Source organism: Misgurnus anguillicaudatus, chromosome 17 (genome assembly GCF_027580225.2).
Source record: "Misgurnus anguillicaudatus chromosome 17, ASM2758022v2, whole genome shotgun sequence".
NCBI lineage: Eukaryota > Metazoa > Chordata > Actinopteri > Cypriniformes > Cobitidae > Misgurnus > Misgurnus anguillicaudatus.
Genome location: NC_073353.2, coordinates 36907928 through 36925702, shown reverse-complemented (window position 1 = coordinate 36925702; position 17775 = coordinate 36907928). Strand labels below are relative to the sequence as shown.

Here is a 17775-nt window from a genome sequence, read left to right as displayed (position 1 = left end):
GGAATTTTAAATACCATACTTTGCTCAATTTTCTACTGATTTTCAAATGGTTTGGTTTCTTACAAACATTATTAACGTGGCTATAATTCTGGAGGCTTAAACATGTTTCATGAACATTATTCATAAGCATAGTGTCATAGGTACATCTCTGGTGTTTATAACAAACCAAACAGTATTGTTATTTAAAAGACCATGCACCACCAGAACACAATGCTACGAGTGAAAACTGACTGAAACAAGATGGCCGCCAAGTACGGACGTCGACCTCCATTGGCCAGCAGCGCGGGCGAGATATTTAGCCTTTATTATATATATCTATGGGGAAAAGCACAATGCACGTACAGATAGTAGCTAGATTTCCATTACCCTTCAAATTATGCAAATTGACATTGCGAATTGAAAATACGGCCAATGGAAACACGTCAATTTCGCAACAACTCCCATATATTTCAAAAAGGTTTTACACTCATGATGTGTTTTTTAGACAATTCGGAACAGGTGTATTTCGGAAAATAGCCATGGAAAGAGTTTATTCGCATTTCCAGGTCACTTGATGTAAAATAATCATTATTTGAAGATGATGCTGTATGTACTAAAACCTCCCAGAGCACATCAATACAAGTCAGCTCCCAAGTATAAGAGTCTTTCCTTGCCAATAAAGTTTAAATAATGCTCCTACATCTCTTTTGATTTAAAATAATGTACTATTACCTCCGAGAAACACCTTTAGGTTGTGACTCCAAAGTATAAGGGGGTTTCCTTGGCATTAATGTTTGGATATACTCTTACATCTCCTTCGGTTAAAAAATAAACATTTTTTAACATTTCTGATTTTATTGCATTTTAAAAGAATATTTGGGGGATAATTGCAAAAATGTCAATGCGGTGTAACCACTCTGTGTCAATTGGTGTAACTAGTATTTTTTTTTAATGAAAATATAAATATATTTATAAAAAAATGTGGAATAAAATATAATCATCTAGTTTAGTGTAATATGACTTTTTTTTTTACATACATTTTACATTATTTGTCAAAAATTACTTAGAAAACAGAGCTGTTTTTATCATAAGTCATGACAAATATTACAAAAAATTTAAAATTAAAATTTACATTTAGAAATTACGAATAAAAGAATATTTTAAAATGATTTATTTTTTTTTTTTTTGATGATTATGCTTACATGCCATCAAGGTGGATAAAATATTTAATATTTTTCATTCTTTGGCGCAATTGGCGGTTACACCATTTGACATTTTCATGTCAATTCAATCTTAACTTTCATAAAAATTTTGCAAATGTATTTTTTATTGCATAAAATCAACATAAATACACTATGTGCATTGAAATAAACCTGATGCGTGCTTTTAAGACAAGTATTTTTTTTAAAGATTTTTGAATTCTCATCTTGCCAAACCGTTTTCGACACTGACACAGATACAGATTGCAGCTTTAATACAATAACTCACTATTATACGAATTATTATATGTAATGCATGTAAACGTGTTTCTCAAATAGTGCCTACATTTTATAAATAAGGCTTTCACACTATAAAGATTTTAACTGCTTTCTCAACAAGTGTTGGTTTATATAAATCCCAGATTCTCAATTAAAAATATTTGTAGGTTTAAAATAACCTTAGGAACCCTAAAACAGTAAACGTGCATTTAATGGAGGAACTTATGAATCATTCATAAGACAGCATTCATGAGACAACACAAGAGCAAGGTCATAAAAATGCAGAAAAATAAAACTCAACAAATATGTCATAGGTCTGAAAGGTAATACGTTTAATCATGCTAGATTTTGTTACAAGAATTTAAAACCAATGTCTATTTTTGCATGCATTTATGGCTTTTTCCATTGCAGTTGTACAGAAAATTGAGTCCGTGCACCGTTCGCATGACACAGGACATATGGAGCATGCTGTGTCCAGAATGCTTTGAGTAATGTACGTTATTTAATACCTCCTGACACACAGGATACGCAATGAAAAACAGGGGGAAAACGCATGCGAGATGCTGGCATGGCACACAACGTTTGGATTTGCTCAAGAAACTCCCCTTGTCAAGTCATAAGAGTCTCCAAATGCAGAGACCGGCTCTGACAGTTTAACACTGCACCAGATGGTATGAAATCCTTCCCACCGTCCCTCTGGCTCCAGGCATGGCACAGCATCGAAACATTCACACATACACACACACACAAACACACGTAGGTGAACACTTCCATCCCACTGGAACCTCTCAGGCAAATCAATATGCCCGAAAACCACAGGGATTGGTTTCTCACTGTTTTCAAACTAGGCCAAACTCGAGCTACCGTAAAATTTACTGTACTGCTAGAGGGCAGGCAGCGATCTATTTTGGAACCGAAACAAAAAACCTGTAACCCGTGTCTCAGCTGTGTGCCACCAAAAATTACACAAGAGGATTTTGGAGAGCCAGTATTGTAGCTGGAGTTAGCACGATGCTAAGCAAATACATGAAAGCTAGGGTAATACTGTGAGAGTTACTGAAGGTTAATTTGTTTAATATATCAAAAAGGCTAACCCACAACTGCAAATACTGAGAGATTAGATCATATAGATGAAGATTAATGCTAAAGCTTAACCAACATCTGACATGTTCAATTTAAAGGGGACATTTCACAAGACTTTTTAAAAATGTCAAATAAATCTTTGGTGTCTCCAGAGTACGTATGTGAAGTTTTAGTTTTAGATCTCTGCACTAAATGTCAGTGCCGTGGTTGGATATTGCAGATTAAGGGGCGGTATTATCCCTTTCTGACATCACAAGGGGAGCCAAATTTCAATTACCTATTTTTTCACATGCTTGCAAAGAATGGCATACCAAAACTAAGTTACGGGGTTGAGCTTTATTATATTTTCTAGGTTAGAAGTACTGGGGGCCCAATTATAGCACTTAAACATGAAAAAAGTCAGATTTTCATGATATGTCCACTTTAATGTGCACAAATTAACATAAAACCTATCGTCAATGAATGTTGCCTGCTGACCAACCCATACAGATCAAACCGCTGTAAATCTATGACATATTTTATCTCACAAAATTTCGTTTCAGGTTTAAGGGTCTAAGATATTAGAAAGATGGGTCTCATTCACTAATACAGTGCTCCTGAAGCTGTATGAAGCATTGAGTTGGCAATCGATCAAATGGGTTCGATTCCCGTGAATTTACTGGAAGTTGCACTGGATAAGATGCATAATTAAAAAATGTCATTACAGCGTGTCCTTTGGTGTTCAGTCTTAATCCAAATATTTGCACATCAGGTGTGTAGGCATACATTTATTCTAATGTGGATGAATCTGGGTTATGCAATCATCTCATCACTTTTTTTCAAAAGAAGTGCACATGCGCCTGACATGCATGCACAAATCTGTGAATAGCCAAAACCCATTTTAAAAACGTTGGCTTTCCAGACCGAGCGTATAGTCTGTTATTTTTACGTGTACGTGAATATATGCGCACAGTCGAATGCACGGCCTTGCAAAGTATAGTTTATTTGACTCGTATTTGTACACAGGCGTTCGACACATGCACATTGCAACAAAATGCAATAGACGCATGCGCAACCTACACGTACAATATACACAAGGTTTCAAAAATCCGGTGATGTGCGTCTGTACGAGGACCCTCGCGTAGGTATAAAAATGGACCATACTTCAGCTTTAAGTGTAGTCCAAGAATAAAATGCACGTTTGAGCTTGCACTGGCATATCATAAAATAAAATATATCAGTGCCTCAAGATAAACACTCAGAAATGAGAATATAGTTCCCAGTATGTATATGGTTAAAAGATGGCTGTCTCTCATATGACCTTTTATTTTGGGGTTATTTTGTCACTTATTGGGAGCAGTATGCTAGCTGGAGCCATTTACTTCCAGTCTTTGTGCTAAGCTAGGCTAGGGACGGGTGCGTCAGAAAAAGTCACGGCACGCATGACGATGAAAAAAGTTATGTATGGACTTATCTAACTCTAAGGGATACGGTGAATAAGCTAAAGTCTGCGCGTTCCTTTAAATGTCCTAATCTAAACCCTGTCTGGGAAACTGCGCCAATAACCTTGTTATGCACTTTTACCAGACTTCTTTTGTTAATATAAATTAGATATTAGACTTATTATTTTAGAATCTTATTTATTTAATTTCTAATTACAATACAAATGTATGCTTTGAGATATTAACTTATTTTTTATGTTAACTGTGGTGTAAATGTGTTTTTTTTTACATATAGTATACTAGTATACTGTATGTGTGTCAGCACGGTTAGTGAATCAGACCCAATGTTTATGTCAAAGCTCCATTAAGGGAAGTAATTAATACTTCTCATACTACCGCATTTGGTAAAAAATTTGGGTCAAACTGGGTTAAAACTGCTCTCGCTAACCCAGCCCATAAGTTCTGAGGAGTAAGGTGAGCATAACTCACTGGCACAGCAGGCAAACTTGTGTTTATTTATATGCACTTAACCCACTTTATACCACATTTGTCAATGTCAGGCCCGTGTCCTAATCTAGCTCTCTGTCAGCACATCATTAGTAAATGCTGATCCCTACCGCAAGCACACATACACCACCTGCATTCTAGCACATGGTTGAGAGGCAAAGTGAGAACCGAGCTCCATCAACTGCCAGTAGCTGGGACGGACGCGAGCAACAACAGTAATCAATCATAAAATCAGTCGATGCAGAATTTTTTCAAAAGATTTTCCGCTGACTTAAGTCCGACAACTAAACGATAAGATAGAATCTGATTTTTAACTTTGTAAAGGGTTAAAATAAACATGTACAGTACACCTAACGTAAGCAAAAAAAGACCGGTTAAGTCATGCGAAGACGACTTCTGATGCATGTACGAAGACCGACAAATAAGCACAAACCAATCATTCCTGATTTAACCATCAATTGAATTTGTCTGCCAAGTAAAAAAACGAAATGCATGAAATAGTTGTGTAACGGCTCTATAACTATATAATCAGCCAATCAGGCGCCCCTACCATTCTTCACTATCTCTGTTAAAGGAATAACCGTCATTTCTGTCATCTTTTATTTATCTTCGTGTCACTTTGCTTCTGTGGAAAACAGAAAGTACTGCCAAAGGGCTAACAAACTCCACAAAAAGGAAAAAAAAAACGCACCGTATAAAATTCCTTGCCACTCACGATCGAATTGAATCTGATATTCACAAAAATCTTAATCGTTCAGTTTGAAAAGAGCCATACAAATTTTGGGGTAAACTAATCCTTTAGGATGTCATGTGTTTATAGAAAATCATTCCACTTTTTTTAGATTGCTATTGTGTTTGCAATGTTTTGTCTCCGGAGTCAAGCAACGGTGCACATGAATATCGCACCATTTTTATAGGGACTCCAAAAACAAAAGACAGAATAACCCAACAAAGGGCATGTGTTTGCATGGGACAGCTGCACATGCTGTATATGAGGCTCCCTGAAATATCTCTAGAAGTATATTCGGTAACAGGATTAAAGGCACAGATCAAGCCTATAAATAGGCAGAAGAAACAATCATTCAAAGGTAAATTTAGTGTACAGTTATCTTGATTTGAGAGATGGGAAGGGTGCCCTTGATTTGTCTTTGCCGGCATGTGTCTCATTCCAGCCTCCTATTGACAATACAGATCGTACTTATTTAGAAAATACACACACACACGCACACATATACAGAATTACACACATGCACATCCCTCTCGCACTTGGTTGCGACCCAGGCGTCTCCCCATTGGAGAGATGGCGTCTTTTACTGCAGGATGGTTGGTGGTTCCAGCTCCGGACCGCCGTAGTACTGACTGCAGTTGGGGTCTCCCCTTACTTTCATGGACGAGGGGATCTGGATACCAGTGTGAGGGTTAACACACCAACATTCGCCCCTCTGTCCATGGGTGGACATGTGACACTGAAAGACAAGAGAGATAAAAAATATAGGGGGCGGGGTTACTTTGGGGGTTTAAAAAAACTCTACAGGGTGGAAGCGTAGCCTTAAAAAACATCCCACCGCCTCATTTGACCCAGCATGTGTCACTGACCCTTACTAAAATAAAGACATAATTGAAGTGGACATAGGTGACGCTGAAACCCAAAATAGGCAAAAAAGACAATGAGAAAGAACAAAAACTGACAAACGGACAGTTATGGTAATTACAGGAGGAACATGATTGCGTGTACAGAGTTTTCAGCCCCGGGAAAAGGGTTTTTACATCAAAACAACAACCCGTGTTTGTCCTGGTGTGAGCCGCAACATGCTTCATCTCATATTATATCATTATTGTAAACACATCTTTTATTGCTTATACAGAATTCTTGGTTTCATCTCAAATGCATTTAAATTTCTTGGCATATAGACACCAATGAGACATACAAAGTGTTGACATAATAAACTATAGAGCTATAAAATAAACATGAACAGAATAGCTCGAATAAATTTGGGCTCGGCAGAATTTGGCCTGACCTATGATCGCAGACATAGTTTTAAAGCCAAGCATAACACAGTAATTCCAGATATTTCCAGGTTTTCCATGATCTTAAGAATCCTGTCAATGTCAGACATTTCTGGGACAATATCTCTTCATGATTTCTCAAGTGTTTTTCAGGGGAAGTTCATTATATGGCATGATGTTTCAAGCCTGCATGAAATTCTGCATGTAATAAATCACAAGTGGACCTTTTGTCATCGTACACACTGCAAAGTTTCCCATTACGAAAATTAACCATGGTTTTACTACAGTAAAAACCAAAAAAACATGGTTTTGATAATAGTAATCAATACACCAAAAAAACATGGTTACTACACTTTTACCACAAAAAAAAAAACATGGTTAATTTTCGTAAGGGTTGGGAGTGACAACCGCAATTTAAATGCGGGAGTGAATCCCCTAAATATTCGTTTTATGTGTGTACGGAACAAGACTCACTCCCAAAAATGTGATGATTGACAAAGAGATAACAATAGCACTGTTCTGCCGTCTCGCGTGCTCATTACTCACAGCTTTGACCAAAATAATTGAATAGCATTGTGTTTTGCATTAAACGTCCGTCTTGACATTATGCATTGTACGCATTTTTAAGGCTGCTCCTCAGCGTGCTATCTTGCAGTGTTGCCAGGTCCTTGTCTTTTTTGTATGTACATACCGTTAAGGCTTTTGGCTCATGAAGCGATCAAGATTTTGGTGTTATTAAAGTGTGAAGGTGCCGGTCCCAATATTTTGATCTTTAAGGTAAAGCATTTGGATTTATTTCGGTTCATTATTTGATTTTTCTTGTTCGCTTGTTCGTTTTTTTTCGTGCAAGATCTGGCAACACTAGTCAGCAAATTTTCGTGCCTCTGTCATTTTCTGCAACGCGCATACAGAAGACTTTTCCCCTCCTAGGCATTTATTTTTTCCTGTCATGTCCATGATGCACGTTTAAACACTTTATTAACTACTAGTTGTTCAGTTCGGTTATGTACACACTATGCAGAGTTTCTGTAAATGCCGAAATAAATTCAAATGCTTTACCTCAAAGATCAAAATATTGGGACCGGTATCTTCACACTTTAATTACACCAAAAAATCGCTTCATGAGCCGAAAGCCTTAAACGTTTAAGTGCCAAAACAGTATCTAAGTACAAAAAGACGAGGACCTACAACACTGCAAGACAGCGCACTTTTAAATGCGGTTGTCATTCTCAAAAGTTTGCAATGTGTACGAGGCCTCTGCGTAATGTGTACAGAACTGAACCGAACAACTAGTTGTTGATAAAGTATTTAATGGTGCATCATGGACAGGACAGGTCTCAATCAAGGAGCTACGAGCTTTTACTTACGTGTGTTGCCAGATCTTGCACATAGAAAAACATGAGAAACCGAACTAAATCCAAATGCTTTACCTCAAAGACAAAAATATTGGGACTGTCACCTTTCCACTGTAATAACACCAAAAACTTTATAGATTCTAGGGCTGGGACGATTAATTGTGCAAATGCGCGTTTTCTCAAAGAAAAAAAATATGAATTACGGTGAAATGCAGCCACATCCAAAAGCCAGGGGGCGCTCTTGTGCAGAAACTTCCTTTGTGCCACAGAAGAAGTAGCATTAGAAACGCTATTCCAGGAAATGTTTATATCGCTGTTCTTCAAATTGTTTCAGGTATTTTCATGATAATAAAGAACATTTTGAATGATTTTGTGAAGTGTTGCTTTTTTAAATGCACGTTATAAAGTACTCAGACTCATAATGATTTGGGATTAATAAGGACTTCCTACTGACCAAACGTTGTAGTACACGTATGAACTGTGAAACACTGAATCGGAGCCTTGCGATTCAGAATCGATTTAAGAGAGGTCTTTTTAATGGGATACGCGATAAATCATCACAGCCCTAATAGATTCATGAGCCAAGGCCAAAAAACAGTTAAAGGTAACATCACTCACGTTGTTTCGGCATTTCAGATGTTAATCTGGAGTACCTATAGAGTAGTATTACATCTTTTATATCTCCAAAGAAGCATTAGTTTAATCAGATTTATAAAAGAAAGATTAGCTTTACCGAATCTTTCCGATTACGTGCGAAAAAATTAAGAAGGAGGAGTTACTACCGCGGGTGGAGTGAGTACGAGTCATCCAACACTATACAACACTGTTTAACTTATGATTCACTACATGTTCGTGTCATTTATATAATATGCATGCGCCTATTTCCAACATAAGACAGAAGTCTTACTTACCGCATGCAACTCATGACCCGGTTGGGAAACACACACGCAAAACTCCGCTGCTGCCCCGGATACTAAACTATATCCATTGTTTTCGTAATGCTGGCTTTATTCTTCTTGCATCCAAAAACACACTTCTTTCGTGCCATTGTTGAGTTTTGAAATTAAACAAAGCTTGTCGCGCGATGTGATGTTTGTAAGTTCTAGCGTCTCCTGCTGATTGACGGGTGGGCGGGGTTTTCCGGTGGAAGTGCCCATATAAAGAAGTGATACGTATAGAAACCCCTGAAACGTCAGCTGGACCTGTAATCGAAAAAAGTTTCCGAAACTTGTACGAACCCTGACGAAGTGCATTCGGCACTCTGTAACATGCCCAACTGCTTTTTTGACACTTTGCCTACGTTTAACATGAGGAAACAACTCTATAACTGTGTTAATAAGTCAGAATGCATGAAATACCATTGAACCAGCCCTTTAAGCACCACAATTGTATGCAAGCCCAAAAAAGACGTGGACATGGCAACACTGCAAGACTGCACTACCCTTTAAGCAGCCTCTTCAAAACATACAACGCCGAGATGGAGGTTTATTAAAATTGCAGAACATAACACTGCAGTATTATTTTAGTCGTAGCAGTGAATGATAAGCAAGTGAGACGGCAGAACGTTGCTATGGTTACCTCTGTGTCAATCATCGCATTTTCTGCAGTGAGTCTTGTTCCGTACATACATGGGATGAACATTTAGGGGATTCAGTTCTGTATTTAAATGCGGTTGTCACTCTCAAAACTTTGATCTCCAAAACTGATGATAAAACTGAACAGTGACCAACTTTCTGTCTAGCGTGTCCTATTGAAATATCATATGGGTTTGAAACAAGGCTGTCTGAGGAACCGATACTGTGTTAAAGACTGAGGTAAGTGTTGGCCGGTTTACCTGTTTAAGGTTGTACTGTCCTGTCTTGTCACAGTTTGGAAAATTCAGGTCATACAGATTCTCCAGCGGCCCTTTATTGTCATGGAAAGTCATCCTGGAGATCTCCTCCAGCACTCGATCTAGTTCCTGCTGACACTGACTCTGGAAGAACAAACACATACACAGTTTGTTTCAATATATTAGTTATATCTACATAATAATAAATCAAGACAATTAAAATCTGTAAACTTTAATTTTAAAAAATCAACCTCTGGGACATGAAAGTAGCCTACCTATATGAAAGAAGTCCATATATGAAAAAAAGAGCGAGATAAACAGACGGCCTCATGGAAACGTTTGTGGGCTGATATTAATCTCGCACTAGAGCTAATTTTCTGGCTCGATTCATTCTCTCCACCTCTCCGCAGCGACAGACATTGGCATCAAAGTCCATTCCAGACTCCCTTACCTTCTCCTGCCCAGTATATCTATCATGATGTCTGCTCACCGCTTGGCTCGGGATGAGAGGACACTGGGGACAGAGAGCCTGCCAGGGATCTTATCCGTATCATATGGATGAAAAGTGCTCCATCACAAAGCAATGAACAGCCCACCGCTGTCATCGCACATGACGTCACTCCACATTCTCCGGTTCATGAGATACCTGATGGTTATGCTACTGCTACTGATGAACTTACTAATGTGGTTTGTTTGGTTTGAACTCTACTGTATATATTTTGTTTGAACATCACTGCCTGCTCTTTTTATGTTCTGTACCCCAATATGCTTTATAAAGTATGTAAATTCATTAGTTAAAGTAAGCTGTTGAAATGAAGTAACTATTGGGGTTGGGGTGCAACGCATTTGACTAAAATCTTAGTTTATGCTAAGAATATTAGAACATTAGTTGCAACATGTACCATTTACATTGTTGCACAGGGTTGAGCAATTTGTCTTTCCCATGATTTTTTTACGCTGCCAAAAGATGGTCTCCCGCAAATTTATGGAAATGTATAATGTTTTTTTCATAGAGTTATTGATAAAAGACTGTTTTGGTGGCATGTAAGTACATTTTTCATCATACGTTTTTTTTTTTCGGTTTCTCAGTTGGGTGTTTAAGATACCAAATCCAATGTTATATCATATTAATCAGTGTTTTGTTGACTAAAACATAGCATCATTTTGAAATATGTCTGCAGCTCTTAGCAACTTTTTTGGTGGGCTTGAAAATATTTTCACCCAGCGGGGTTAATTGTAACGCTGTGTTACAACTACCCCCTCAGCACTTACGATATGAAAACAGCTAACGTTAGCGTAATTCTTGCTGTTGTTTTAGATAGGCTACACACTAATGATTGCTGGGTGCCAACAAAATAAATGTGCCTGTTTAATAAAAAATTGTGTGTCCAAATGTATTTTGTTCATTGAATAAGGTCTCGTCAAAGATTCAAATCATAATGAAATGAATGGATAAAATCAAGACTTTGATGCTCATTATCTTAGAATTTGATTTTGAAACTGTAGTGTGGTTATTACAGACTGGGTCACATATGAAAATGTTTTTTTTTTCATAATTGTGCTCCTTTTTCTCACATATTTAGACATTTGTATCCATTTATAATTGAACTATTGTTAGATGAGGGATGAATAGATACCTGTCTATTATAGATATATAAATGATATCTACTTTAAGTATATAGTCAAAATAGTATTGAAATATTTGCCTGCATATTTACTTTTTAGCAAGTGTTACAACTAACCCCCTGCCTGTTACAATTAACCCCACCTATGGGGTAAGTTGTAACGTTTGGACTTCTGTCACGTTTGGTGTAATTGTCCAAGAATGGTAAGTAATAGAAACAAACTTCAAATGTTCATTTGTAGCAGAGATGTGTGTGTTGCTTGTGTAAAAATATAATTAATCAAACAAAAATACCATTAAATTAAAATGAATGAGAACAAGATTGTAAAAGATCACTCTCAGAAAAAAAAATGGTACAAAAATTGTCAACTGTTGGTATGATAAAAAGGTCTGTACCTTTAAGGTACCAATATGCACCTTTTAGGTATAAGTGTAGTTTTGAAAATTTTCTGCACCAGTGACAACTTTCAACATGATCTCACAAAGTTCCGTGGGATAGTCACAGAATTTTGTGCTCATTTTTCCGTGGCATTCTCACGGATCTCCGCATTTTTCCGTGGCCCTGCTACGGACTGTCTTTTTCGTGGCATTCTCACGGATTGGTTACTCAACTGCTTTTTCCTATTTTCAAACCATTTTCGCTTCGGTTTAGGGTTAGATTTGGTGTTTGCGTTAATATGTCACTTTAACTATTGGTTTATACTATTTTTTCTGCTTTATTCTTTTATATTTTCTAAACTTTAAACAATTGTTGCCTGGCGTTGGGGTTAGAGTTGGGTTTGGGTAGGGATGTCATTTTCATGTAAATCTAACCCTAAACCGAAGCGAAGATGGTAAGAAAATAGGACAAAACAGTTGAGTAACCAATCCGTGAGAATGCCACGAAAAAGACAGTCCGTAGCAGGGCCACGGAAAAATGCAGAGATCCGTGAGAATGCCACGGAAAAATGAGCACAAAATTCCGTGACTATGCCACGGAAATTCGTGAGATCAGGTTGCAACTTTTGTACCTTCTTCTACTAGGGCTGTCACAATGATTAAATAACCGTCTCATCGCAATTGTTTGTCCTCATCGCGGTAATTTCAGATCACCGCAATGATTGCACATCTCTTTAAAAAACACAAGGGGGAGCTTCAGCGCCTGTATAAACAAGACCGTATCAGATGGCGCTCCTTAACTGCAATGCGATACATTGCAAAGCCATTCAATACGGTGGAAATAGACAACGTTTTCAGCATTTTCAAAAATTCTGCAAATAATTTTTAGTTTTTGAAAGATATATTCATTAAATAATTACTTTTAAATATGTGTTATGTGTATTAATATTTGCTGCCAGTTAAACCTTGCAAAATATTTAATTTAAATAATCACAACAATGTGTGAAAATTATTTCATGAACAAACAAAAAAAATGTATGAGAATTAAATGTCAAACCAATAAAACAGACAATTAATCGTCATTATCTTCACAATTCATTAGGCAATTAACCGTTAGCCAAAATGTCATAATCGTGACAGCCCTATCTTGTACCTTTATTTCTGAGAGTGCACTTCAGGTTACATATACTATGCAATTTAAAAAAAAAAGAAAGAAATATCAAAATATGATCATTTTAAGACGCTAATATGATTATAACAGTTTTCCCAGGACCCTGCTGTTGCCCACCACTAACAATAATAAGCAATAAAAAGCAAATATATTAGTTAGCCAAACCAAACCAGTACTGTTATTCATAGTCTCACTGGCAGTCTTTTTGTTGAATTATTTTCAGTAGCTATACAATCTTTTCAATTCTAAGAAAAATCTATGCAGATAGAGGTTTGTGTTAAACATCAATTCACCTAAGGATTACTTAACAGCAGAGATATGTCAACATGGGACCATAAACTGGCAGCCTCGGTCTTAATCGAGATAAATTCACAGCAAAACAAACCCTACAAGAGCCCATACAGAAAGCCAAAGAGCTCATACGTAAAAAATAAATAACTTGCCAACTACAGTAAATTGGCAGGACAATTAGTCCATTGGTATCTGATAAAGACTGCAGATTTGAGTTTTTGTGGTGGTGGTCACTTGGCTAAACATTTCAAGGTCCAGGTAAAGCATGATACACGTCCAAGAAAAGTTAATTAACTCGCTGTGGATCTGTGTGATGGCCAATTTCGACAAGGAGCGGCTCAGTCCTTGTTTCAACATAGACACAGGCTGTGCTGCCTTGGCAATCTGATTTTGACCGTCTCGCCACTGCCCAATGATTTACACTTCATACATTATTAGGTAATTATGCACCTAGAGGAGTTACAATTTAAATCTTTCTTCAAAACAAAATAAAGAAAACACCCCCTAAGGAAGTACAGTACATGTATATGACATAAAATATCCAATACATACAAAGGAATGACTGACAAACAGTCTTAGGCCACATAACTAAAGGGCTTAACAAATTACAAATAAGTTAGTTAGAAATGTCTATGTTTTTTTTTACCTGTGTATGTGTGCATATGGTGTATACATCTGACAGCCAGAAGGGGGCAGTACAGCACTAAACACAATGACAACCAAGGTGCATACAGGTCTGTGACCGTCTATGCAGTGGTTCTCAACCTTTTTTACTTTAAGGCCCCCCTATTGGCCACAACAGTATTTTAAGCCCCCTCTCACAATTTCTACCAAAAATAACCAAACAATAACACGTGTGTGTTTTAGGTTGTTTTGGATTATTTTAATGCTTGTTTGGTCTTATTTTGTATAATTTTAAGTCATATTGAGACCCAATTTTGAAATGTGTTGAGGCACCCCTATGGGCCCCTGGCCCCCTGGTTAAGAAAAGTCATTTTACACGACTGGCATTCATTTTTTCAACTCTACAAAACCTGTAACGCTACACTCGATTCAGGAAATCCAAATGATCACCAATTTCAAATAATCTCAATTAGCCACAATCACTAGCGTAGCCAGGATTCACAATGTGGGTGGGCCCAGAGAAAATCAGGTGGGCCTTAACCCAAAATGCATCTGTTATCAAAATATACAAACACACAACTACACCAGCTTCAATATATCACCGTTTATTAAGAACAAAAGCCTGTATGGGCCCTATTTTAACAATCTAAGCGCAATGTGCAATAAACCAATAAGAGTCTCATCTCTCATTCCCTTTAAAAGCCAGTTGGTGGCGCCATCCCGATTCCATATTTTGGCAGAATTTGTAAACTAAAAAACTAAGCGGAGGAAGAAGACCACCAGTTTAAAATTGATATTAAAAAATTTAGTTGTTTTTATTTGTAATGAAATTGTTAGTTTTTGGTATTAAAACCTTTAAAAGTCGTTTTCTTTCAGTCTTGAAAGTAAACATAGCAGGCTTTTAATCGCTGTAAATGTATTGATAGCCCAGATGATCAGTCTTATCTCAAAGAATATTTTACAAATATGCAAGAAAAGCTTTGTACTTTAAAAATACTTTAAATAGTAGCCTAATTTGTTGGTATTTGAAGAGTTTCGTTGCAAAAAGAGATAATTCCGCTTTTTTCATAAATCTCGTTTTTTGGTTGTGCATTCCAATTAATATCAATTCAACTGCAGTTGGTTTGTTTTGATTTAAACCTTCATAACTAAAAAAATACAGCTAAGTAGCACTATAAAACAAAATAATAACCTTAAGGTTTGTACTTTAAAAATAGTTTATTTGTAACGAACAGGAGATAAATAATTTACAAACGCGCCGTTTCAGCACTTGAACAGCGCCGTGGATGTTTTGAAATGTAAGCATAACATAAAAATGGTTCTCATCTCATCATATCCACAGGTACAAAGTCATCATATATAATACATCTGTGGGGTAGCATTAAGAAAATTCGAAATAAACTTTCGCCTTACTCACGTGAAACTTTCGCCGTGCTCACGTGAAACTTTCGCCGTGCTCACGTGAAACTTTCGCCGTGCTCACGTGAAACTTTCACATGTGCACGCCAGAAAGTTTCACATGAGCATGCGAAACTAAACTTTAAAAAAAAAAATTTGCACATGAAAGTTTCACGTGAGCACATGAAACTAAACTTTTGTTTGTAGTCCACATTTGCAAACTTTATTTAAAAAAATCCCATAACTAGTATTTTTTTCTAATTCTTGTATTTTTTGTAATTTCTGTATATGTTTTGTGTTAATAGCAGTGATTTATTGTATTCTGTCTTGTCTATAGTCTGGAGAAGGATTCAAGAAAATGTTTCATTTTACTTTGTACAAGCTACTTGTACATATTACAGCAAGGGGCAGTTTCTTGGACAGGGTTTAGATTAATCCATGACTAGGTTTTAGTTATATTAGGATAGTTTTACAAACAAACCTTACAAAAAACAATACTGGCACTGACATATGTTAAGTCAGTGGTTCTCAAACTTTTTTAGCGTGCGGCCCCCCTTGTGTACCATGCATTTCTTTGCGCCCCCCCCCAAAGAAAATTTATGACAAATTTGTTCTAAAATGTAACATTTGAATTAAACAAAACATATCAAATTGTTCAAAGTAGTGCTGTTGGTTAGTGGCCTTGTATTTTTTGGTTTAATTGCACAGAATTCATGATAAATGTATGTATTTTATAAAATCTCATAAAACTGGGGCCCCCCTGGCACCATCTCGCAGCCCCCCTTGAAAACCACTGTGTTAAGTTAATTCAGTACAAGGTGTTTAGAAATTGACAGCTCAAACATGCATTTTAGTCTGGGACTAGAATAAACCCTATCTGGGAAAATGTCCTTAAATGACACTGACTATAAATTTTGAATCCATCTCTATGGCAGTGTACTGCCAAGAATTGACAAAAATGACTTTTAGTAGGTATACCAATAGGAAAAGAAATTTTTTTTTGGGAATAGAAATCAACATTACGGTGGAAAGCAGATTATACGTACAAATACGATCATACGAATTAACCACCTCATAAAACAGGTACATATTGCCATGGCATTATTATTAACATTATTATTAGTATTAAGAACACTGTCATTGCTGCGGTTATACTTGGAACGTCGTCTGTGAACTTTTTTGACAGCGATCAGCTCAGCTGTAAAATGTTTTGGTCCTGCTCGATTTTCGTTGACTTCGAGTAAAATAATGTAAAGTTTTCATAAGATCCCCAGCGGTCAATATGTTAGCAAGACAGCAGCTGTCATTTTTCTGTCGCCCGAGTGGCTTGCGTTTTTCCCCGCCACAGAAAACCACCACCAAAAGAGTATTATTTTGTTTATGTTTGTTTGTTGATCACGAAGTACAAAGTAGATGAGGAAAACTAGGATTCTGTGTGTATTCAACGCGCCGCTATTGTTGTTTACAATGCGTGGAATGGTGCTTTGTGATTTGTTGAGCGGATTTATTGCATTCTGCAGAGAAGGAGAACTGGCGTTTTGGGTTTAGGAAAAAAAGGGAGAAAAGATGACAGAATAACATGGCGGATATCGGACTTTGTGTAAAATTAAGTATTTACTTTTTAATACTGACCTGATACAATACTAATTTTGGTGGTAACTCATTTTTTTAAATATGCCGTTTATCGCATTTTGGAACCAAACTCTTCATATTAGATGAATTAAGATGCATTTCATTACCCAGATACATGTAAAAGGGTCCATTTCAATAATAAGACAGTCAGAGATACGCACCTGTCTGGGGTAAGGCACTTTGAGATCATCCTGTTGATTTAACATCTTGCCCCTCTGCTTGTTTAAATGATGCTTCACAGCTATCTCCTTGATGTGCTGGTAGTTGTTGTCCTTGGTAGGTTTCTTCTGAGGAGGGGGCCGTGTGCCATTTAACTCTCCTGATGGACAGAAGTGAAAGTTGAATCTGAATTGAATGTTGATTTTGAAATAAACTGATCATGCCACACAAGGGCCTGGTTTCACAGACAAGGCTTAACTAAAGCCAGGACTAGGCCACATTTAAATTAAAGGTGCAGTGTGTAAATTTTAGCGGCATCTAGTGGTGAGGTTGCGAATTGCAACCAACGGCTCAGCCCACTGCTCACACCTCGCTTTTGAAACGCCACTGGAAAAAACATGTCATCGTCAGAGACAAAAAAGTTTGTCCGTTCAGGGCTTCTGTAGAAACGTGGCGGCACAAAACGGTGACTTCAACGTATGGGGACCTTCATGCATGTAAATAAAAACATCTCATTCTAAGGTAATAAAAACATAACGATTCATTATAAAAAGGTCTTTATACACCCATGATAATGTAGTTTTGTATATTATATTGCATTTCTGTCAAGAGATCCTTCTTTAAATGACACACTGCACCTTTAAGATGTTTAAAGGGTAAGTCCATTTTCTTAAAAAAAAATCCAGATAATTTACTCACAACCATGTCATCCAAAATGTTGATGTCTTTCTTTGTTCAGTCGAGAAGAAATTATTTTTTTTGTTTGTTTTTTTTGAGGAAAAAAATCCAAGATTTTTCAAATTTTAATGGACTTCAATGGACCCCAACACTTTTAAT

General features: G+C 36.9%; 1 protein-coding gene across 1 annotated transcript in view; it reads right to left on the bottom strand.

Moving 5' to 3' along the window:
- Nucleotides 1-1765: 1765 nt before the first annotated feature.
- The window catches only part of igfbp2b (insulin-like growth factor binding protein 2b), a 43539-nt gene continuing 27529 nt past the window's right edge, over nt 1766-17775 (bottom strand). Inside the window, 3 exon segments of the mRNA XM_073854705.1 lie at nt 1766-5934; nt 9665-9805; nt 16941-17098. Coding sequence (XP_073710806.1) covers nt 5779-5934; nt 9665-9805; nt 16941-17098 — 455 coding nt within the window. The 3' untranslated portion in view covers nt 1766-5778.